The sequence below is a fragment of the Lasiosphaeria miniovina genome (assembly GCF_030549165.1).
Source record: "Lasiosphaeria miniovina strain SMH2392-1A chromosome Unknown B0T26scaffold_2, whole genome shotgun sequence".
Taxonomy (NCBI): Eukaryota; Fungi; Ascomycota; class Sordariomycetes; order Sordariales; family Lasiosphaeriaceae; genus Lasiosphaeria; species Lasiosphaeria miniovina.
The window spans coordinates 4,074,903-4,096,969 of NW_026848221.1; the positions used below are offsets into that span (position 1 = coordinate 4,074,903).

Sequence of the window (22,067 nt, forward strand, 5' to 3'; positions counted from 1 at the left end):
TTCCTAAACCAAGAGCCGAAGACCTGCTCCTACCCTCCACCAGCCGTCTAGCCGTGTTACTACTTCCCACTCCGCAGAAGGGCAATGCTCAGGAGCGGCCCAGCAAGTCAGTCAGCTCCCACGTCTATTCTCAACTGAGCTCCCTTTACGGACTGTTGAAAAAGGAAGAAGCAGCCCCCATTCCCCCCCCCCCCCTCGCACTAAATCTTACATGCTTGCTTTCTTGCATGCTTGCCGGCTTACGTACCTTAGCAAACCCCCCACACCCGTTCTTCTTCGTCGTCAGCTTTTTTTGAGGGCCCGAACTCGTTGACCGGGGCTGGGCGCTGCCGAAGTCTGGAGTGCATAAGGAATGGGCTCGTCCCCAGCCGTGCATCAACGCATCAACTTACACGCCGCAATCCCACATTTGCCCGAACTTTTTTTTTAGGTGATGACTGAGAGCGGTGGCAGCAGGAGAGAGAGAGAGTATGACGAAAACTATTACGAATGTAGCGTAACCCCCCTTTCCCCCTCGTCGAGGATGCAGATAATAAGCGGCTGCAGCAAAAAAGAAAAGCCCGAAAAGAGAAGGCTTTTGGATAGGCAGGTTTATACTTCTCGACGTCCGGAATGCTGATCACCCCCCTACTTCCCCCATACTAATCCCTCCCGCCATTGATCCTCCGGCAGCTGAGGCACAGCAAAATCCCATTGCGGTCTGTCTATCTGTCCGTCTCCCACCCCCTACACTGTATACGTGGCCGGTACTGAGGCGAGACAAGAAAAAGGGAACAAGAAACACAAAGACGGGGAGGGCAAGGGGAACGGGCCACGAAACAACAATGAACCAAGGGATAGAAATAGCAGCCAGCGCTATTCAATAATGCCACGGGAAAAAAAAACCCTATGACGGACCAGGGGAACCTCTCTTTGGTCCCTATAGACAAAGAGACTATATGCGTGGCTGAGCCAGCAGATCCCCCGGCTTACGGTTCCTTCTCCCGAGATTTTTTTTTTCTTTTTTCTTTTCTTTCCGCATTACCCACTCTTTTTCTGAAGCCGGGGACACTATCAGGATTCATGCTAAGATTTGCAGTACAGTACACAGTGTGCGAGTTTGGGGCCGGAGCAAACTGTCTCGGCCGGCCTCTACCTGCCCACTCCTTCTCGCTTTTTGCCTGCTTGTCTCGATTTGGGAACAAGACCCGACCCGACCCGAGGACCGGATCCAGCATGGCTTGGCACTTGCTATTCGTCCAGTGCAATTGCAGTCGTGAGCCATTGTCGCCTTGACGGGACACACTGATGGCCCGGCCTTGTTGGTATGAGAGGGGAGGAGTGGAGGGCTATCCGCGTCTGGGTCTGGCCCAGCCTAGCCCACCGCAGTTGGTTCTCTAAGCAGACTAAGTTTGTTTGGGGCTAATGTGGTCGGGGTCTGACATGGCAGTCACGGTGGCTAGTTCCCCTTTTTTTGCCCTCATCTCCTTTTTTTTCCCGGCTTGTCGCGGCTGGGTTTTATTTATTGATGTTGGCCCGACCCACTCGCCGGCCGGGCCGGATACGGTGGTGGGGGCCGGGGTATGCCGGCCCGCTTTCTAGGCCCGTTTCGGGCGGAGGCCCGGCCTCGGCCCTCCGTTACCCCTGACAAGGGCAATTTGAGGCTTTTTGAAATTTTTTGAGTCATTTAATCGGAGAAGTCCCCAGTAGGTTCCTGGTTTACTTTATTTATTTTTGGTGACAACCTTTGGATAGGTGAGATGCCAACTTTTGTTGCGGGATGGATACATCATCGTAGCCAGCCGTGCAGGGTATTGTTCTTTTCCTTAGCGCCGCAGCACCAACATGACTGCCTTGTAGCTGTATAATATTTTGAAGTATTAAATGGAATGCGAGCGACGGCACCAAGACGTTAGGAACATCCAATCGCTGTGCTACCTATTTGCTTTGACCTCCATGCGTCCAGCTGCCAGCTACGACTTCGATGTAAACCGGAGTTGCTCATGGAACATGGCGCTGAAGAGAGCTCACCCTGAAGATTGAAGCGTACCGATTATGTAGGCTCAAGGCTCAACACGGGGCTTGGCCTACCAGAATCTCAAAGATGAAAGAGTCCGTTGTGGCTCATATCTTCTCTCTTATACTCCTGCTGCACGGTTCTGGTGAGGGAAAAGCTTTCTTGTTCATATTGCTCTTTCTCATTGGACTGGAGCTCCTGTTTGAGTAACCAACCTGACGTCTTCATGGAGCTGGTTTGCTAGACAGATGCAGCAGCCGGAAGATACTCACCCAACACTGTAGGCCGAGGTTCAAAACAGGGCTGTCTAATGTGGTGATTGTGCGCCCAGGCTCTCTCTATCTGGAAGCTGATATCTGGGCAAGAAGAGGGTACTTTGGAGCGGGGTTTGTAGAAGTTGAACCGAAACTCATGCTGGAAATGGTAGAAGAAAGGGAGAGGAGTAGCTCCGACTAGGAAAGCAGCAACAACAACATCAACGGGGAGAACCGCTTCGACCACTGTAAAAGAGATATCCCTGTAGCGTTAAGTACTCGAAGTACAAGGAACACCAAATAATAGAGCGCGAGAATAAGATTGAACAGACTGACTACCCAACCACCATTCCACAAGCCTGTGGGGAGTAATGGGAGATGTCGACAGCGCCGACCTTAATTCAATACTCGGATTAGCTCTCCCATCTTGAAGACGCGTGATACGAGAGCAGGTCTTCATAAGACATGCACTAGTTTCTTCCGAGAGTTTCCGTACTCGTGGGATAACATAATGGGGAGGAGGATGAGAGGAGAAGGAGAGCAGGTTGACAAGCCCTGGCGTGACAGATACAGTGATGGAAAGGTATCTTTCAGTGGGAGGACGAGGAAAAGGAGAAGAAATATCAATAATAATAAAGTAAAGAAGGAAAATGAGACACTCCTTCTCAATCTCACCCTACACGATTTCACCATGACTCTGTCCCGCACACCTCCCGGGCGGTAGACAATACAGCACCCTCGCTCCTTGCACGTTGGGAACCAATTAAGAAGAACACCATCGCCACAATCGACCATGGAAGTCCCAAAAAGAGGGAAATAGAACGAAAACACAATTAAAATCTCTACCGGGTAGCTATGTGCATCACCACCCCCTATCCTCTGGGGAAAATAAAGAAAAGGTTTTCGGTCCGAGCCGTCTTACTACGGCACGCATTCCGAGCAGGTGCCGTCATTGACGTCAGGATGCAAAAGGCAGCAAGCCATCGACCACAAGACCAGCGCCTTTCTTTTGCAAACAACCCACCGGGAGAGGAAGAGAGAAAGCTAACTGCCGAGGTCGAGGATAGGGAAACCCGCGATGCTTCCGAGGCAGTGGAAAACCTGCGCGCGGCTTCAAGTCCCACTGGCTAGGTAAAGTACCTACTTTACAACACCCAACATGATGACTCTAGCAAAGAGTCACATGGACGAAACAGATCATAACCAACGACAAGACCGCGCAGTAAGTAAGTAGCTGGGCGAGAGCTCGATTCAATACTTCTGATACTGTATATTTTTCCTTCTCGTACAATATCACTCCCACCCGCTCCTATGCTATTACCAACTAACACCCTCACCCATCCACCACCGTCATGTATTCAAAGACAAAAAATAGTATTAAGACTTGCTAGGGGCATGTGCCCGGCTCGTGTTGTTCAAGCTGAGCACAACGCCTGCAGAACAACATATAGAACAGTGAAACGAGATGAAAAGACGCAAAGAAATAGAAGGGATTTGCAAAAGCAAAGTCAACTTGACAGCCATTGGGCAAATTCCCCGTCAACCCAACCGACCTGCCATCCCCTGGCCCTGGTTGGGGACTTTTGATGTTGCCCGTGATGCTCCACCCCCCAAAGGAAGCCCCATCGTAAACCTCGTCTTTGTCGGCTGTTCAAGACAAGACGGTGCGAAGTCACCCGATCAATCGGATTCGAACCGTCGCTGTCCCCCCCCTTCCGTGTAAACTGCCTATATGTCGTCATGAGAAGGCCCGGGTCATTGCCGCAATGATTTCCCCCTTGTATAACTCCCGTAAATAAATACCGAGACCACATTAATTACTTGTCGAGATATCCCTGGCTAACAGTTTTCAGGGGCGGTGACACACAAGTCTCTGCCTCTTGGTCATCCGCACTCTTCTTTGAATATGCGCTTTCTCCCCGGGTATGGCTTGCGACTAATGGGCGACAAGCCCCAGGCTAGACCTCCAGCTCCACAGCACTTCGCTGAACAGCCGCGCTTTGGTGCTCCCGGTGCGGCAGTTCCCGCAAGCGCTAGGTGGTCTAGGCTCTCCGGGATCGAACGGAGCCGTTAATCTTCGCGCCGGTCGACTTGGCACTTCCGTTTCCGGTGCCGCTTGAAGCCCGCCCGTTAAGCATCTGGTGCGCGTCCGGCAGGGGGGCTTGGCTCATTCTCCGCACGGCCTTTCGGCCACTAGGCCGCTTTCCGTCCTTCTTGTACGTGGCGAAGTAGAACGAGATGAAGAGGAAGAGGTAAGAGCTGATGATTCCAATACCCGAGAAGGCAGCAAACTCCTCGCCTGCGCATTTTCCGGCATTGGGCATGTTGGGGAAGTAGGTCGAGGTAAAATAAGTGTACGAGGCAAAGTAGACAAACCCTGTAATTGTCAGCACTCATCTGAACCGCACTCGGAATCGATGTCAACAACATACCGAGGTCAATGACGAATTGGGAGATTTGGAGACGGGTAATCCACTCCTTCCACCAAATGCGGACACCGCGCGCGCTCTGGAAGTAGTACCAGTACATGACCACGTGTACCAAAAGGTTCAGCGTAATGACGACCCACGAAACGGAGGTCGAGCCAATTAGCTGAGTATAGCAGAGAAGGGCCGTCGCGCCGTGGTGGTAGCAGTGCAAAAAAGCTGAGAAGTTAGCAGAATTCCCTATTGCTAAGTGTGCGCTACTCTTAAGGGAATTACATACTAAGCGGCTTCTTCTTGAGAAACAAGAAGCAGGTATCCAGGAGCTCGAGGTACTTGGTCAGGTAGTTCAACTAGGGGCGCATTAGCAACATGCACGGAGTCGCAGACGACAGCGGGCAGATTTGACGCACATAGTAGAGAACAACCAGGGGTTTGGTCCAGCCGCCCTCCCTGTCGCAGATTGTATAGAAGATTCCCTGGCGGACCACAGTGGGCAGCAGCTCTTCGACGAAAAGGGCGAGCAGGATGGCGCTGATGGCAGTCAAGTAGAAGTTGTGAATGAGAAACAGCTTCTGCAGCTTGAAAGGTTCGCGGTTACGCATGATTTCACGGCCGCCAAAGATGATGGCGTAGTATACAACGATAAAAATGCCCGTCTCCTTCATCGTGGACATGGGCGTCTGGCCGGGCTTGAACCTGAAGTCATCGGCAGGGTAGCCAACAACGAGCTCAAAGGCCTTATTGAAGAGGCTCCATAGATGAATGCCAAAGGGGCGGTCCAAGGTAGGGATCGGAATCTTGCTGACCAGCTCCCTGATCTGGGGGGACTGGTCAAGCAGGTTTGAAGGCGACAAAGTCGTCATTGTTGCAATTGTAATTGCAATTGCGGCTGCGATTGGGATTGTGCGTGTCGCGTGCGCGTTCGGCTCGACGCTCGAGCGTCAAAAAAAACCAGAAGCTAGCAGACCAATCAGTCGGACGCTGTCCCTGAGGGGGCAAAGAGGAGAGAATGCGGCGCGGGGAGGGGAGGGGGAAGTGAAGGCGCACCTGTGTGTCCGTCGCGGGCGAGCGGGAATGGAAGATTTTTTGCACAGGGACACGCGCGAGCCGGGAAACGCGGCAACGGGGATGGAAGGCGATGAATCAGCCACCCACCGAAACGAAGGGCGCGAGGAACAAGGTCAGAATGAGCGACAAGAAGAGAAGAAGAAGAATTAAAGCAGCGCCCAAAGCACCCGAGGGCTAAGATATGACCTTGAGAAGTAGAAGGCGCCAAAGTGAAGGTTCGCAAAGGCGATGGGTTCGGGAGGTCGAAAGCCAGAAAGCCAAGTATTTCAAAGGCCCGTCTTGCACTGGACGCGACAAAAGGGGAAGCCGCTAGCCTCTTACGCTGGGGTAATTGAACTGGGTCCTCATTTCAAGTTCCTGCATGTGATTTATGTTGAACTTCTCCTTCCCCCTTCGACCCCATTTCCCGGCGCAAGTTTTGATGGCCAATCAGGCTGCTTGCTGGTGCTCGTGAAAGTCGCCCCGAGCACCGGGCCTCGGGAGTTCCCAATTGCATTTCGCTCTGGGATCTGGGATCGAAGAGAGACAGCCTGGCCATCTCTCGCCAGTGCCCACTAGACCCAAACCCACCAAGAGTCTGGCACCCCGAGCAACCCGGTTCTTTGCCACTGTGCATCTCCTTTTATGGAGGTCGCGCGTATGTATTCCATTTTCGACCGCGGATACGCTCGTCGTCTGGGCCTTGGGGGCGAGTCCGCCGGCGGTTTTGTGTAACCACCTGAGTACGGAATAGTATACGTGTAACTGACAGCTTTGGTTCGGGCTTGTCTTTCGGGAATAGGCCCGTCCCCCGCAACTTGACACAAACTTGGGCGGCTTTCACCTGTCAAACAAGCTAATGGGAAGTTAAGATGGGCGCACTAAGGAAAATGCTAAGGTCCAACACATAGGAAGTACGGAACACCAATTGCAAGACTGTCACGGCTGTCAAGCTATCCAAGCTGCCAAAGGTGTCTTTGACGGCTTCTCTGTTGATGATTCTCGGAGGAATAAGAACAATTGGTCGAGACATGGAACACCTAGATACCATCTCTCCGCAGCCCATGTCACAGACAATCTTTTGGTCGAGACTGACGTAAATGCGGGGGGCATCCGCGCATTAGGCGATTTCAGTCTTTCCGGTAAACAATGATAGAATGGCTGGACGGGCTTGGATGTTCCTGTGCCGTGTGTGTGCAGCAAGGGGGCAGGAATCACTGCCATTACTCAAGATCGCGACATCCGCTTGCTTGCAATTGAACCGGGGGATGGCATTGGCAAAACAATTGAATATGATTGATTACGGAGCGGTAGAGTTTATCTTGCTAAGGACCAAAATAACGTTGTAACGGCTAAAGGCTCTGAATAAGATGCACACGCCGCTTGAGAAGGAAAGAAGCTCTTGTTCGCTGTTTCACATCTTGTACGGATATACTTTTTGGGTTCAGAACGGAGTCCTCCGTGCATACCTGACTCTTTATTTACCTACTCCATTTATCAATCGAGAAGGCTGAAGTCGCACTTAGCCACACATTCGAGACTGCAAGCCACACTTCTGTGCTATATGCTTAACGTGCAAGTGGTGATTGGTGCAGCCACAGGCAGTGTGGGGGGGCTTTTACAATGCGCCGCGACTGATTGGTGCTTTGGATAGCTTCGGAGCTTGGGAAGAACAGCTGCTGAGTGAGGCCACTGTAACGGTGCTACCAGTTTTATGCAGGGCGGCTAGTCATCTAAGCGAAAGAACGAGCATAGCCGAAGAGAATCGTTCGATTCCGATGCAATATTGCTCCATCCACTTCCAGGTTCCCTGTCGACGACCACCATCCTTTCAACGCATCCAAATTCAATTGCCTCCCAGGACAGCCCTATCTTGTTGAGCTCCCCGCTCTGCCGTCAATTGCCACCCCCATCCGCCGTTGCAGCTCGGGTGTTTATTTTTCTCTTCGTTTCTCTGTTAGCCGCCCGCATCGACCCCTTCGAACTAATGTCGTCCTCTCTGCTGCGCGCCGCCGTTCGCGGCCCCTCGACCACCTTCTTCCGCGCCAACGCCGTTGTCGCCGCCCGGACCCAGCCGCTGGCCGCCCGCGTCGGCCTCGTTGCCCCCAGCCTGCTGGCCGTCTCTACCAACACCAGCAGCTTCAGCACAACGACCCGCGTGCGGTCTGAGCACAAGGAGGAGACGTTTGAGGAATTTTCGGCCCGGTGAGTTGACAACGGTAGAGACATGACCGACGGAAGCTGGGAAGGGCGCAAAAGTTTTCAATGGCAAGCTTCTTGCGAACTGGCAAAGCTTCCTTCATATGGTGCGGCACGGGCCCACCATATCCTGCGGCGTGTTTAGAGGGGAGAGCATATACCCTTTCCGACCACAACGGCTAGCCGGATAGCCACGTACGGCATTCTATTGTTCTCTGAATTGATCCCTAACACGCAGTTTGCTTGGCGCAGGTACGAGAAGGAATTCGACGGCGTCCAGGATGTCTTTGAGCTCCAGGTAAGCTTTGGAACTCGCAATGCCCTCTCATCCGCCGTGAATTTTTTTCACCCCGAAAAGAAGAAACAACGAGCATGTCGGCTTGATAGCACTGTATCAGAGTAACGGCAGGATCACAATGACGCGGGGGGCTGACCGCGTACGATTGGAACAAAAATAGCGCAACCTCAACAACGCTTTCGCCTACGACTTGGTCCCCTCACCTGAAGTGATCGCCGCCGCTCTTAAAGCCGCACGGAGGGTCAACGACTTCCCTACCGCCGTCCGGATCTTCGAGGGTAAAGAAGACCCCGCCACCCCCTTCGACCTCATATATTTGGTCAAATGTGGCCGTGAACTAACAGTCGCAACTAAAACAACAGGCATCAAGGCCAAGACTCAGAACAAGAAGCAGTACCAAGAGTACCTTGACGAGCTGAAGCCGCTGCGCGAGGAGTTCGGCATCGAGCTCGTGGAGGATTTGTACCCCGAGAAGCCCGAGCACTAAATACGAGCGCACACTCCGCCGAGCAGCATACCAGAAGAAAACCAGTCTCGGGGCACGGTCTGGGTTGGGCTTTTAATGGCTCGCTGGGGTTTCAGGGAGCTGGGTAATTTGAGTGAGTGGATTGATGGATGGATGGATGGACAGAGGGCAGTAGTAGTAAGGTGGAGGAGGGATCGCAGAATACCACCACAACACAAGTCCTCCGAACTAACCCCCCCCCCAAAAAAAAAGAGAATGTCGGGGGCACAAATCTGTATATGTTCACTAGACTTTTAAACGGGAGAGACCACCAGATTCGAGTCGTGCTGATCTGGTCTAAGAGTGATAGATGTTGTTTCCCGTGAGACAAAAAGTGTGTATTTCCCCCCTCCTCTTGTAGGCCTTGATGATTTACTTTCGCAATCTGTCTAGGTTGGTGTGAAAGATGGAGAGTGACATTGTATACATCCAGGGCATTTAGAATTACTTACATGCATGTATTGGTACCGGGACTCATATTCACTCATTATGTTTGTCAATAATATAGAAGGATGTTCTGTTTTCCCTTTGGCCAGGACTGAATTGTACGGCCGTGTCTGCTGGGGGGTTTTCTTCTTCGCTTTCTACGCTTTGAATAGATACATAGGACGCCTCATGCCTTCAAGTATGGCCTGCCGCTCTCAAACCCCCTCTTGCATATTCCCCATCCCCTATTCCCCATCCCACATCCCCAAGATCAATGGATAGCCTGCGCCGCGCTTGAGATCCCCCATATTTAGTAGGTTCTGCCCCGCCTATGACCGCGTACAAGGGGCTACCGTATGTACAGTAGATACAATAAGAATAATAAAATTTTTAGAACCAAACGCACCATCCCTCCGGTCCCCTCCCAAAGAAATGGCCAAGATGGCCAGATTCCGCGGAAACGATAAGACTTGTTCTCGCGGTATCATGCAAACCGCCCAGCGTGTGCCTCCCCGTGTACAGCTCAAGCCAGCAGGCTATCAGCCAACCAGCCGGCCCGGCTCCATGGCGATCTCGCCCCGAGGCCATGAAAATATCACTGGCCACGTCCCCGTCCCCTAGTTATTCCTCTCCCCCGTGATCGTGTCTCCCCTGATCCCTAGTCTCGGAGATGTGGCCAGCGACCATTGTTGAAAGTCATTCCTGGGACTGTTGTGGCGGGGCCGGCAGCACCGTCAAACGGGGCAGGACTAGTGCCTCGGCTTCCGGCGCCGCCAACGACAGCCCGGCTAGGTCGTGGACTCATGACACCGGGGCGCGGACTCCGCGGAACACTAACCTGCCGAGTCTCGCGTCGCCCGGACCTGATTACGCGCAGCTCATCTCTAGCGCGCTCAATCTCTCGCTCCCGTTCCCGTATGATGGCGTGGAGCTTATCCGTCTGCCTGCGCGTTGCGTCTACCTGGTTGTCTGCATTGATTTGGTGAATCCGCACGAGATTCTCGTCCGCTCGCTTCGCCAGAATTTCCACCTTCGCACGCAGCTCTTGGTTCTCTGCCTTGAGCTCGACAAACGAGTTGGACGCGTCCTGGTAGGCCGCGCGGCTATACTCTGTTTCCTTCTGAGCACTGGCAAGTTTCTTTTCCAGACTTTGCGCCTTAGATTGCGCCTCCTCGAGATCTTTCCGAGCCAGGGAAAGCCCGGCAACTTCAGGGTTTGACGAGTTGGCCAAGGCGGCGTTGGATTTGTCGGATTGGAGGTCCTTGATCTGCTTTTTCAGAGTTGCCGCTTCCACCCTGGCTGCCTCAAGCCGTTTCTTGGCCGTATTCGCATCGTCAATGGCTTTCTTGTGTTCTAACTCAAACGTTCCTCGGTCCTTCAAAGCCTGCATGTATTTTGGCTGTGTGGTCTGGACTGTACGTTTGTAAGAATCGCGCTCCTCTTCAAGGGTTTTGACGCACACGTGTAAGATCGCTTCGGCATTCGCCTGCGTATGAAGAAGATTCTCCAATTCCGCAATCTGGCCTCCATTAACACGAGACCCAAAATTATAGGCGAACAGATGCCTCTTACCTTACACGCCATGAGCTCAAGCTGCTCAATAGGCACCTCAGTCAGATGAATGCGGGTATTGCCAGCAGGCATGTACTTTGCGAGCGTGCTCTTCAGCAAGTCGCTCATTCGTGCTGGAGCATTGTTGTGTGCGGGTTGCTGAGCATCGAGAACCCTCAAACGTTTTGAAGGTCCTCCTTCAACGTTGTCCTGCAACTGAATTAGCTTTGTAGAAGACAAAACACAATAAAAGAGGGCTTACATTTGCGCGTTTACGCACGCTCAGTCCATCTTGGGATTGAGACTCCTCGGCCTGGGACCCTTGGGTACCCTGCGTGCTCAGCCAATGTTCAAAAAGGTTACTTGGGAGAGCCTGAGGTTCCCAATCCGGGTCATCGCCTCGGTTTTTAAGAAAACTGGCGAAGATCTCGGCTATCTCGTGCGGCTCTGAATATCCGGGCTCGGGGTTCTTTAGGATATCTTGAGCCGAAGCGATCGCAATGTTTAGCGCATTCTTGCGCTCGAGACCGTCCAAGCCAGACCCCAGCTGCATATCGATATGCTCAAGCGAGTACGTAACAACAAGGTTGAGAACTAAGGGTGTCAACTCATCGTAGCCTAAGGTCTGTGGCAAGCTGACTTCCCTAGCAGCATGATCGAAAGCAATGACAACCTGGACGCCTCCGTTGATTAAGCTCAAATCCTGACCCGACGCGGCCAAGATAACCTTCAACCCATTCGGCCCGCCTGATACAGTAGGACTAATCGGGGTTTCTCGACCGAGGACTTGGTGATGAATACCTCCGGCAGATACGACCGCTTCTAGATAGTCGAATGTGCGGCCAGGTCGAGAGATAATCAATATGCAGATTTTCGTATTCTTCAGCAAATTCAAAAACTCGTGAATGAAGGAAAATTTGGGGTTTGAGTTTGTCGCGTGCCTCGACATCTCTCCCTTTTTCATTGGGGCAAACGTGTCGGCATAAGCCGGTAGGTCGCAGAGCTCTAGAAAGCGTTCAAAGACGGCATCTATTCTTCTCACCAACGAGTCGCTGGGCAGCCTTGTGAACGAACGCGTAAACACCTCGCCGAACTCAATCATGGTTGCCTTGTTGTCAGAGATTGTCTTGAGATACTGTGCGCGGGTACTGGCAGCCATAGGCAGGGTGACGATGAATTCTCTTAGTATTGGGGACGATTGTTCACCGTCTCCTGGCTCTTCGTGGTTGTCTTCTCGAGACTCGTGATACCCAAACCCTCCAAGCGCCGCCGCGGGGTTCCCTGGACCTTCACTCAGCAGAGGCAGGGTATGCAGGCCGTTGTTCGGGAGAGCAGCGTCTCCAATGGAGGCATCATCGGTCGTAGTCAAGTCTGAGGGTGCCACGGTTGTTGGGGTCTGTTCATGTCCTTCTGCTAGCTCAGGGTGATCTGGGGAGATACTGAGTCTCGAGGCGGATATATTGGGGGTTAGGCCTATGCTTAGGCTTCCTCTAAACTTGTCGGCGGCCGAGATGGACTCTTGTGGCACTGCTGAGCTAGGCTTTGCTCCAGAACTCATGTCAAGACCTCGGAAAGCAACGCTGGATGACACATCTTGCCACGAGCCAAATAACTCCGGCTGCCCCTCAAAAGGCTGCCCAGGCCGTTGGGCTATACCATCGTCCGATGCAGGAAGGAAAGCTGACGGTGAGACTATTGGGTGTCCGGGCTCAACTTCGTGAGCCTGAATGGTACTTTGCACCGAGCTTAAAGTAGTCAAGTCCGCCAATGGCTCTTCGAATATTCTAGCTCGCATTTGTCTAAATTCGTCGACCGCTGACAAGCGTGGCGTGCTTTCTCTTGGAAAACCGTCCATAATGCTGGCTTTCGGGGGTTGAAGTGGACGCAAAGAGCTGTCGCTATCGCTCGTATTGGAGGTGGAACGATCTGTCCTGCCGTCAAACGAACCCCGCGGTAGTACCACACTGTCGATCAAAGCGAGGTGGTGCGAGTTGATACTTCTTTGGCTAGGTTCGAAGACTAGATAGTCGTCCCGCTGGAGGCCAACAGCGCTTGAAGGGGGCCCTCCTTTAAATGGCGAGGCCTCCGAGACAGAGGGACCGAAATTAAATTCTGGCTGGCTCAAGAAACCTTGTGATGAGGACTTGTTTCTCGCCGAGCTCTGAAAATCTTGAAGCCGAAATACCGGAAGGCCGCTGCTTGACCGTTGCTCACTAGTGCCGTGTTGGCCGTCAACAAGGCCAAACGATGGACTGGAGGCTTGGCGTGAGTCAGGCTGACGAGACGGGATATTCGGATTAGACTTGAATGGACTCAAGCGATTCGCGGAGCAGTGAGGTAGTGTGCCGTCGCGCAAAGTCTCGTCTGGCGATGGTCGGGAGGTTTGCACTTGAGTGGTGACGTCTTTGAGTGGTGAGTCTCTTTCTACTGTGTGCTCCGATGGCGCGGGCTCCTGGACGGGTTGCTGAACAAGATCCTCGATACTGGCCTGGGGGCGATCGTGCGACTCGGGGACTTCTTGTTCAAGTCCTGCGATCCCCTTTCTAGAATCTTCGTGCAGCGGCCAGCCTGCAGGCGTGTGCTGAGATGGCAAGGAATCAGAGAGACCTTGCGAGTCTGGAATGGCCGTCGTCTGGCTGACTCCAAGGGTTGCTTGGGCCTGGGACGTCTCCTGAGAACCTTGCGGTGGCGGGGCCGGCAGGTATTCCGATGGGTCAAAACCAGGGCGGGGTTCAATGTCGACGGAAAGCCTATTCCCTCGGTTATCTGGTACTTCCTCCACAAAAGCCCAAGGTAGCTCGCCGTCGTTGGCGAGGTCTGTCTCGGGCTTTAGCTTCTTTCGCGGCGCGCTCTCCTCACTGGCTCCAGCCTTCCGCTTGTTATTCGCGCGCCGGCTCGCGGGTCTCGAAGACTCAGTGTCTCTGCCAGCACTAGCGTCGTTGTCGATCGCAGGAGGAGCAGCAGCCGCCGCGGGAACAGCAGCCGCAGGTGCAGCAGCCGCAGGTGCAGCAACCGCAGGAGCAGGAGCAGCAGCAGGAACAGGAGCAGTAGTAGGAGTAGCAGCAGTAGGAGCAGCAGCAGCACCACTAGCAGGAGAAGTAGGCGAAGCAGGTAGGACCTTTTGAAGCTGACGCCGGCGCTTTTCCTCCTCCCAATCAGCAACGGCAACTGGGGTAGCGTTCTCGGCAGGTTCCTAGAGGCAAGCAGATTCAGAGTCAGTTTACTGCGGCGTGCAACAAGCAGCGACGGGGGATGGTAAGCTGCGTCTAGGTGCGTGGGAAACATACCCAGGTAGGCTCGAAGGCCTCGCCTGTGTCGGAATCGTCCTCCCAGTCTATGAGGTACAGTAATTTACGCCGTTTGTACTTCTCCTCGATGATTCCTCGTATAGCGTACAGTTTCTCCTCCTCGGGGGCTGCGCGGGGCGTGTGCTGTCGCCCGGGCGGTTGGGTGGACTTGCGTCGCTTGGATCTTGAGTTAGACGACCGGGCCGCTTCTTGGGTCATTGACAGGCCGGCTTCGCGATGCGGGACCGGGTCGGCAGCGTGTCCACCATGAACAGAACTGCCGGCATTCGCAATCGGGTCGGAAACCGCAGGCGGCGGGCAGCGATAATGGGATTGGGAATTGGGTTGTGAATGAGAATGCAGGGGCGGCTTTTCGCTCTCAGCCTCGAGCAGGGTGTTGTGATTGGGTGCCTTCAAGTTCAATCCTCCTCTCTTCGTCTTGCGCTCTCCACGACACGAGTCTCTAGGCCGGGAACGTGTGAGGCGTGCGATGGTTGCCACAAGGCTGTTCTTGCCTTTTGTAGCCGACTGCCGCGACATGGGGGGCGGCTTGTCGTCTCCACTGTGGACTTGTCGTTTTATTCGCCAGCCTTTCCTCCAAAGGTCACGTGCTGATAAGTGCTTTGCACTGAGCAACCTGGAATCCTTGATCTTTATCGGGCTTTTGCGGTGAGGATTGATTGGTGGGGATTTTTTGGCTCGTGATCAGAATTGAAATATCTTAGTTTCGAGTCAACCTGCGACTTTAGCTTTACAGTTTCCAGTTGTTCTCCGTTAGCCTGCCTAGAAGTTCCTCGAGTGGGTGTTTTCTTTAGGGCGAATTCAATTGCAAGTACCCTTCTTCAGCCAAAAAAAAAAATCCTCTTGTTCTTTACGTGCCTTGGGTCGGTACCTTGCGGGAAAGAGATCCTCAGCGCTGATATTGTTGTGGGGCCCTTTGATCGCCATCTGCACGCGCAAGACAATAGGCGCACTGTAACGCAGTTCAAAGCAGACCCTCCACTCCTCCTTCCAGCCTGCCTTCAAGTTCAACCTGCGAAGAAGGCACCTTTTGGCACCTATCGTTCCTTTTTGCCGTTAGAAAAAGCACATAACCTAGAAGGTACGTACAGTACAATGACGTAAGGTAATACTATACCTAGAGAGAGGTTCTGTACAGTATCATATCTTTGGTGTCCGTATTCGTACCTCCACTTCGAAGAGGGGTCAGGACCGTAGATTCGCTCAAATCATCCAAATTTGCAATAAAAAGCGAAGCTGACTTCGTTGAATTCGCTTACGTATTGACAGGGCCAAAAATGCAATAAAAGACTGCAGGCCTGCTTACAACTACCCACAACTGCTCACAACTGACGGCCTTACTGATCCATGCCTTCCAATGCCCGGGCAGTAGATCGCGGGACCCTTCCACTTCGTGTAGGCCTGACGACACGACCCTCAGCCACTGCAGAGGCTGCAGGGCCACGTGAGGCTCGTGGTGTTGTGCCGCCCGCCTAACACCCTGCGTGCCTCGGTGTTGAGCACTGCTTATTGCCCTGCCTCCTCGGGGAGTGCCTGTTGCCCGGCCAGCCCGGGGTATGCTTGTTACCCGGCTTCCTGTTCCCCGGGTGCCTATTGCCCGGCTCCCTGCGTCAAGGCTATTGACGGTACGGCGAGCAGGGTCCGCATGCGCCTGGGTAAGCTCGTCGACGTCGTCGTCGTCATCGTCAAGAGTGATGTAAGTGAAGGTAGGTACGCCTGATCAAGGTGGTCACGATGAAGGTAATGAGTAGAGCGAGCAATGACTGGTATTGGTGTGAGACTTCAAACAGGCCCTCGCAAAGGAAGGGGACGAGGGTCACTGCTTATATACATGACGAAGTGCTTGGGCCAGCGGGTGAGAGGTCATGACAAAGGAGGGAGGTCTTGGCAGGCTGGTTGTGTGTGTGGGTTGGGGTTCTTTCCTTACACATGTGCTCCTAAAGTAAGTATATTCTCGCCTTCGTATATGGAACCTCAGCTGGTAAGGGGCCCAAGCCGATTTCCTGGCCATTACGAAGTCTTCTTATACGGAAGATAACTGTTACAATCTGGACAACAGGTCCACGGAGCTAGGCCCGGCCTAGGATTGTGGGGGTCTGGACGGCAGGTAGGAGATGACAGGAGACAAGGAGTATCGTGCACAGATTGCGAAAGACAGGCTTTCAACACACAACCAATGTATGCTTAACTAGATGCGTTGATAGCTGCAGAACCGTTCTCCCAGGGGGAGCGTTCTGCCAGCTCCTATATAGAACTATGACAGCCAATTAGAATCCTTATCCTATGTGCTCAGTGTGCTCCGTATGCTCAGTGCGCTCCGTATGCTCAGTGCGCTCCCAGGCCAACTGAGCCGATCGAGCGCACTGAGCGCTCCCTGATTGGCTGCAGCCGTCTTGCTCAGTGCGCTCCGTATGCTCAGTGCGCTCCAAAGCCAACTGAGCCGACTGGGCGTACTGATCATACTGAGCGTTCCCTGATTGGCTGCATCCACTTCGCCGAGAGCCCCGCCCTAAATGCCACTCCAGCCAATCTGTCGCGAGCGGGCAACGCTTACTGCACCTTTGAACCAGGATCGTAACAGCAAGCTCCTATCGCACGGGTAATACAGTCAAATCGGAATGCCACCCAAAGTATATGAGTGTAGTGAATGTGTATTGCTTGCTTGGAGAACCAAGCAAGAACTATCTAAGACCGTGGGTACGGTCATCGTATATATCTAACTGTGTAACCAATAACAATGGTCCCACTGGCCCGTGGTCCCGAGACTTGCGGTCTCGGGACGCCGGGCGCGCGGGACATGTCCCGCGTCCCCGACCTTAAGTGGTCCCGAACCTCGGGACCAGGGACACTCCTAATTAGTTCTTTCCATGAGACGCTCCTGATTAGTCCACACCAAACTGAGCATGCCCCCACTATTGCGCATTTCGACAAGGATTCGTAACAGAATGCCACTCAAAGTATATGAATGCAGTGAATGTGTATTGCTTGCTTCAAGAACCAAGCAAGAAATATCTAAGACTGTGGCTACGGTCATCGTATATATATCTAATTCATGTAACCAATCAGAGTTCTCTCTTTGCGCTCCTTGGGCCCCGGGTGCTCTGCTCACAGAGCACGTGAGCCCCACAGAGCGCCCGCCGCTCCGTTGGTCCTGGCAGCTAATCGCACAGAGCACTACCTGGTTGGCTGCACTGAGCCCCTGCGGGGCCCGGCCCGCCCACTTGTGCTGCCCAATTAGCAATTGGCTTCCGGCGCCTCCTGCAGACTTAAGCCAGGATCGTAACACCAGGACGCGATGTGCGTTAACCTGCTCTATTAACTAGTTGAAGCCTCCCTCGCGTTCATTATTATAAGAAATAAAGAAAAGGCAAGGTCAAAGAAATAGGAGATTTTGTATATACATAGAGAGCTTCCCTGTCTTCTTTTTTCGACACCTCTTCTTCTTTACACACACAACAATTCAACCACACCTTCAACCAACACTTTCTACATACCATTTTGCTCGTCTTGACCGCCCTTCTCCAACGGTATCATCGGCTTAGGCCGGTGATTACTGTGGGACTCACAATCTGTTAGAATGGCGATATCGTGACCAGATTCCATGGCGATGGAGGGAGGGAGCGTGCCGGCCCACGTGTCTGGGAGTAAACACGTGGCCGCAGGGGCCGCGCGCACCCAAGCTTGAAACTGGAGTTGTGCGGCCACATTTCCTTCCAATAAAAGAGAACAACACCTCTAACCTTGGTAGTACCACCGTTTCCAGGCCAGACCATTAATGTCGTTGACTAGAGTACCACAAACACAATCCTCCCTCGAAGCCCCTGACTATAATAAATCTTCTTCGTCAACTTGCACCTTCATTCTTCTACATATAGAGTCCTAAACTCTTCCACAATGCTGCTTTTTAGGCACTTTTCATCAGGTAATTAGATACTTGCAACCTACACAGTAGTGTAGAGCCGAGAATGTGGGCGTGTTTGGTACTATAAATTACTTGGGGCCTATTACCCTACAAGATTGAGATTCATGTTGTCATTCAGTCACTTATGCCGTTGGGGTCCGGAAACGGCCCTCCCTCAAAGAAAAAAATAAGAAGGAAAACCCCCCCGATCTATTAGTGTGGGAACCACCAGTCAATCAGAGGATGCAGTCGCACGTGACTGGTCAACGGGCTGCACAGCCTCAGTGGCTGACCAGCGCGCGGGCCGCTATGCGGCACGTGCACGAGGCGCAACAGTCACGTGACCTTCAGGCATCGCCAAATCCAACCCGCATCCTGTCCCCGTAGTTCGTGATCCTTTTAGAGAGACATAGAAGAATACAAGCAACACAACCCCCCCCACCCCCACCCTTCGTGGCAGTTACTATAGTGACTAATGCGCGAATGACCTTGTCATTCCAACAATGAGTTTCTTTTTTATTCCCCCCTACGTTAAACCTTTTCCTAGTGTTATTAGAAGCGTATCGTGATCTGCGAAAATGTCACACGCTTATTCCGTACATCTTTACATGTCTACCACAGGAACAATAACACCACTCTTCTTCTTCGGCTTTTCCTTGATCGGCTTCTTCGTGTCCTTGTTTGGCGTATCAGGGTAGGCGGGCCGCGCAATTTCCTGCCATTCCTGGTCCGCGTCGAAACCGCGCCTGATAGACTCGGTAAGCTTGGCAAGGCCGTCCTGAACAATTTTCTTGGCCAGCTGCGGGGCTAGGGAGTCGGACTCGTAGACAGCTACGACCTTGGGAAAGGAATGAAAAGTGGTGGCCTCAGTCTGGTCCTTCAGGGCCACTTCAATCGATGCTTTTCCGTCTGCAGAGAGCAGCTCCGAGTGTGGGAGGAGGGCGTGCTGAATGAAGGCCAAGATGCCGTTACCCTCGGTGGCGCGGGGGTTGCAGTGGGCCTTTGCGACCTTCTTGCGGATCGTCTCGGCATCGTCTCGGAGATCGATCTTGGACTTGATGTCCGAGCTGCTCATCTTGCCACCGGCGAGACCCGGCACCATGGGATTCATCAGGTGTGCTCTGACTTTGAAGCCGACTTTGGCCATAGTGTCGTGGGACAGGGCAAAGGTCTTGCGCTAATCTAGCCCGCCGAACTCGGCGTCGATGTCGAGGTACTGCTCGTCCAGAAGTTGCATCATGGGGTAGATGCCGTCAGCCATGACTAGCTCGCCCATGCTCTTGACGATCTCGCTGCTGGCCCTGACGGCATCGTGCACTGATACCTTCTTACTCGGCCGCAAGAGGTCGCGGGAGAATGCGGGTGACAGCTGGTACGAACTGCCATGGACGAACTCGAGGTTACCCGGGTCGACACCCACGCTACGGAGTACTGGGCCCTGTTTTCGAGGACTCCTTCGGGTGCATTGTCGGCATCGAGGAAGCCGTGAAGATCTGCGAGCAGGATCTTGACCTGGCAGCCGGCCTGCAGGAACTGGGCAATCTTGATAACAGGAAGGAAACAGGCAGCGTGGGGCCGGCCAGTAGTGGCGGTGCCCCAGTAGATCTTCAACGGTCCGACGGGCAGGATGTCACGGATGATGTCGCCTCGGATAACTTCTTGAACATTCGAAACCATCAAGGCATACTTGTCGTCATCGCTAAGCGTCCGCTTTGGGAGGGGGGCTGCCATGATTGTAGCAGGGGCTTGGCTAGGTAAGGTAGGCTCTTGTTGGTAGTGTTACCGTATGTGGTGCGCGTGGAATTGGACGTGGGAGCCGTGATGAGTCATACTCTGCAAATTAAGGTGCTAATATATTGTACTACCTACCTTAGGGATGAACGCGGCTGCGTGTGGAAACCCTACCTTTCCTTAACACGCTCGTTCTCGCTGGCGTGGCTCTACACCGGGACCTCATCACGATCTAGGGTGCGGGGAGAATCTTGATCAACGCATAAGGTCCTACCGAGGCAACCGTCTGCAGTGCCAAGCAAATCTATTATGGTGGAGGGCTTCCACCTGGCTGCCCCGCATCTATCGACACGCCGATCTTGAATACGAGGGTCTACGTTCTCAATGACCTTGCGTAGCCTGCCGGGCCCGGGAAGGTTGGAGAAATCTACATTAGCGGCCCGGGTGTTAGCCAAAGAGGATACCTCGACCTGCCAGATCTCAACGGCGAGTGCTTTAGCGACGATCTAATCTACGGAGACCGGATGTACAGGAGCGGAGATGTCGGGTGGATCGTGCCCGGCGGGAAAATCGAATATGTGGGACGCATGACCGCGGACACACAGATCAAGCTGCACGGCCAGCGGATCAAGAGCGGTGAGATCGAGTCTCTCCTCCGCACCCAAGCTTCGGTTCTTGACACTGTCGTTGTCCTGCACGGAGGAGCAGAGACATCTCGTACGCTAGTTGCGTATGCAGTACCTAGCCAGCTCGGCTTGTCGCACGACGGATCCGTCCTTTCCACCAGCCTGGACTTAATGTTGAGAGAAAACCTGCCTCCCTACAGCATCCCGGGCATCATGTTCGTCAAGTCTCTCCCGTTACGCGAATCCAACAAACTCGACCTGAACGCTTTTCCCGGCCCGGCGCTGTTCAAAAACACACCCGGAATGTCTGAATTCGACGGCGGCAGGCCGCTTACCCAACTACAGAGCCGGGTATCAAACGCCCTCGTCGAGGCTTTGAGCTTGCCAACCGACCTCGCCGTCGGCCCAGACACGACGTACACCGAGATGGGAGGGACGTCGCTCCTCACCGCCGCCGTCGTGAAGCGGTTGAACAAGACCTTTGGATGCAAGATCTACGTATCGCAGATATTCAGGAAAAATATATCACTCCGCGCTTTGGCTGATCTAGTCTAGCCAACCGATAGTTGCTCTCATACGCTGCAGCAGCAGCCTGGCATGAGCGATCGAGTTCACCTCCCTCGTGATATCCGCCCCGCTATGGGCTTCCTACGAGAGTAGTGGCTGAGCAGGCACGTCCTACAAACGGGGGCTACGGGTTTCCTAGGGGCACATGTCCTGACCGAGGCCCTCAAGTCTGCGAGCTTGACTGTGAGCTGCATCGCTCGTGCCCGCACGTCAGCGATCGCATAGGATCGGGTCAAGACAGCCCTTCAGTCTTGGTGTTTGTGGCAAGACGACTTCGTTGGACGTTTCGATGCCCCTCCGAGCGATATCAGCCAGCCGTTTGTGGGGATGGCTTTTGACGACTATCGATGCCTAGCACAGGATGTCTACGCTGTCTGGCACTGCGCCGCGGCGGTCAACTTTATCGCGCCATACGCTGATGTGGAGGAGAATAACATTAAGGGCACGGTGGAAATCCTGCGCTTCGCTAGCCTCCTCTGCCAGAAGCGGCTGGTTTATATTTCAACCCTTGCCGTCTTCTTCGGCGCCGCCGACAAGAGAACGTGCGGAAGAGAGCTGAGCACTAGCGAATGGGGTAATGTCATTATTACTGGCTATGCCTAGACAAAATGGCTGGCCGAGCAGCTGGTCCTAGATTACCAACGCCGGGGCGGCCATGTTCTCATCTACCGCCCCGGCCGCTTGCTCGGCAACCAAGACTGCGGAAAATGTCCTCCTTGCTCCTAGAAGGAACTTTATCTAGTGTAAGGGGAAGGACAGGCCTTGATATAGACCTAAGGTAGGCCTTCTAGAAGGTTCTAGAGACCCACAGGCTGCGTAAACTATAGTGCCCTACACCTTAGGACCTTACAAGGTAGTCTATGCCTCATAGCCCTAGTAGCTAGCCATACTTTAACAAAGGTTTAGCTTAAAGCTTAATAGCTATTTGGAAACCCTTCTATTTCTGTTGACCTTGCCTTTTCTTTATTTCTTACAACAAGCTTTAAATAGACCTAGTTCTTGAGCAGACTCGGATTAAAGCCCTCAACGCTAAACTGGAGCGCCTCAAGCCTAAAAAACGCAGGAAAATTCCTAACCCAAATAAGCGATTTATAAACTTGGGGACTATTTTACTAGGCGGTCAGGTTTCCGTCGAGCCTCAAGCAGAGCCGCAGCCTAATAAGATAGAAGACGAAGATGACGACGAAGATGACGACGATAAGGAGGTTTTACCGGCAAGAATGACCCGATCT

The 22,067-nt window shown here is 53.3% G+C and overlaps 9 protein-coding genes across 9 annotated transcripts; 3 read left to right on the top strand and 6 right to left on the bottom strand.

Moving 5' to 3' along the window:
* The first annotated feature begins 1,311 nt into the window (after positions 1 to 1,311).
* B0T26DRAFT_150796 (uncharacterized protein) lies at positions 1,312 to 1,644 on the top strand. The gene has a single exon (XM_060433462.1). It carries the CDS (start codon positions 1,405 to 1,407, stop codon positions 1,579 to 1,581), a length of 177 nt encoding a protein of 58 aa, XP_060300798.1. The 5' UTR covers positions 1,312 to 1,404; the 3' UTR covers positions 1,582 to 1,644.
* A 2,648-nt stretch (positions 1,645 to 4,292) lies between these two features.
* Positions 4,293 to 5,539, bottom strand: B0T26DRAFT_672550 (putative fatty acid elongase; the record flags this gene model as incomplete). The annotated part of the gene is made up of 4 exons (XM_060439465.1): positions 4,293 to 4,627; positions 4,683 to 4,895; positions 4,957 to 5,026; positions 5,087 to 5,539. The coding sequence occupies 4 exons, from the start codon at positions 5,537 to 5,539 to the stop codon at positions 4,293 to 4,295; spliced, it is 1,071 nt and encodes a 356-aa protein (XP_060300799.1).
* Positions 5,540 to 7,710: 2,171 nt separating this feature from the next.
* Positions 7,711 to 8,707, top strand: B0T26DRAFT_638635 (cytochrome c oxidase polypeptide VI; the record flags this gene model as incomplete). The annotated part of the gene is made up of 4 exons (XM_060437060.1): positions 7,711 to 7,928; positions 8,175 to 8,220; positions 8,381 to 8,498; positions 8,583 to 8,707. The coding sequence occupies 4 exons, from the start codon at positions 7,711 to 7,713 to the stop codon at positions 8,705 to 8,707; spliced, it is 507 nt and encodes a 168-aa protein (XP_060300800.1).
* A 1,102-nt stretch (positions 8,708 to 9,809) lies between these two features.
* On the bottom strand, positions 9,810 to 14,529 carry B0T26DRAFT_672552 (uncharacterized protein; the record flags this gene model as incomplete). The annotated part of the gene is made up of 4 exons (XM_060439466.1): positions 9,810 to 10,670; positions 10,724 to 10,912; positions 10,965 to 13,895; positions 13,990 to 14,529. 4 exons carry the CDS (start codon positions 14,527 to 14,529, stop codon positions 9,810 to 9,812), a joined length of 4,521 nt encoding a protein of 1,506 aa, XP_060300801.1.
* A 141-nt stretch (positions 14,530 to 14,670) lies between these two features.
* Positions 14,671 to 16,235, bottom strand: B0T26DRAFT_151243 (uncharacterized protein). Its single transcript, XM_060433463.1, has 4 exons — positions 15,938 to 16,235; positions 15,317 to 15,726; positions 15,128 to 15,182; positions 14,671 to 15,056 (listed from the first exon to the last, which is right to left on the bottom strand). The coding sequence occupies exons 1-4, from the start codon at positions 15,939 to 15,941 to the stop codon at positions 14,812 to 14,814; spliced, it is 714 nt and encodes a 237-aa protein (XP_060300802.1). The 5' UTR covers positions 15,942 to 16,235; the 3' UTR covers positions 14,671 to 14,811.
* Positions 16,236 to 16,709: 474 nt separating this feature from the next.
* Positions 16,710 to 16,920, bottom strand: B0T26DRAFT_696169 (uncharacterized protein; the record flags this gene model as incomplete). Its single annotated transcript, XM_060441338.1, has 1 exon — positions 16,710 to 16,920. A coding segment is annotated over one exon (187 nt), but the record flags the coding sequence as incomplete, so codon positions are not given.
* Positions 16,921 to 17,349: 429 nt separating this feature from the next.
* B0T26DRAFT_696170 (uncharacterized protein) lies at positions 17,350 to 18,236 on the bottom strand. Its single transcript, XM_060441339.1, has 2 exons — positions 17,774 to 18,236; positions 17,350 to 17,705 (listed from the first exon to the last, which is right to left on the bottom strand). The coding sequence occupies exons 1-2, from the start codon at positions 17,781 to 17,783 to the stop codon at positions 17,497 to 17,499; spliced, it is 219 nt and encodes a 72-aa protein (XP_060300804.1). The 5' UTR covers positions 17,784 to 18,236; the 3' UTR covers positions 17,350 to 17,496.
* A 111-nt stretch (positions 18,237 to 18,347) lies between these two features.
* Positions 18,348 to 19,642, bottom strand: B0T26DRAFT_799823 (putative tyrosyl-tRNA synthetase, cytoplasmic; the record flags this gene model as incomplete). The annotated part of the gene is made up of 3 exons (XM_060446985.1): positions 18,348 to 19,032; positions 19,108 to 19,290; positions 19,332 to 19,642. 3 exons carry the CDS (start codon positions 19,640 to 19,642, stop codon positions 18,516 to 18,518), a joined length of 1,011 nt encoding a protein of 336 aa, XP_060300805.1. The 3' UTR covers positions 18,348 to 18,515.
* A 384-nt stretch (positions 19,643 to 20,026) lies between these two features.
* B0T26DRAFT_672554 (uncharacterized protein) lies at positions 20,027 to 21,438 on the top strand (the record flags this gene model as incomplete). Its single annotated transcript, XM_060439467.1, has 4 exons — positions 20,027 to 20,058; positions 20,094 to 20,766; positions 20,929 to 21,018; positions 21,196 to 21,438. 4 exons carry the CDS (start codon positions 20,027 to 20,029, stop codon positions 21,436 to 21,438), a joined length of 1,038 nt encoding a protein of 345 aa, XP_060300806.1.
* Positions 21,439 to 22,067: the final 629 nt, after the last annotated feature.

What these genes read in the sequence shown, in the direction of transcription:
- B0T26DRAFT_151243 (XM_060433463.1), bottom strand. An exon ending in GTGAGCAGTTGTGGGTAGTT is followed by an intron (nt 15,183 to 15,316) that starts GTAAGCAGGCCT and finishes CCCTCTTCGAAG; the next exon opens with TGGAGGTACGAATACGGACA. An exon ending in TGTACAGAACCTCTCTCTAG is followed by an intron (nt 15,057 to 15,127) that starts GTATAGTATTAC and finishes AACGGCAAAAAG; the next exon opens with GAACGATAGGTGCCAAAAGG.
- B0T26DRAFT_150796 (XM_060433462.1), top strand. Translation starts at nt 1,405, where the DNA reads ATGTGGTCGGGGTCTGACATGGCAGTCACGGTGGCTAGTTCCCCTTTT.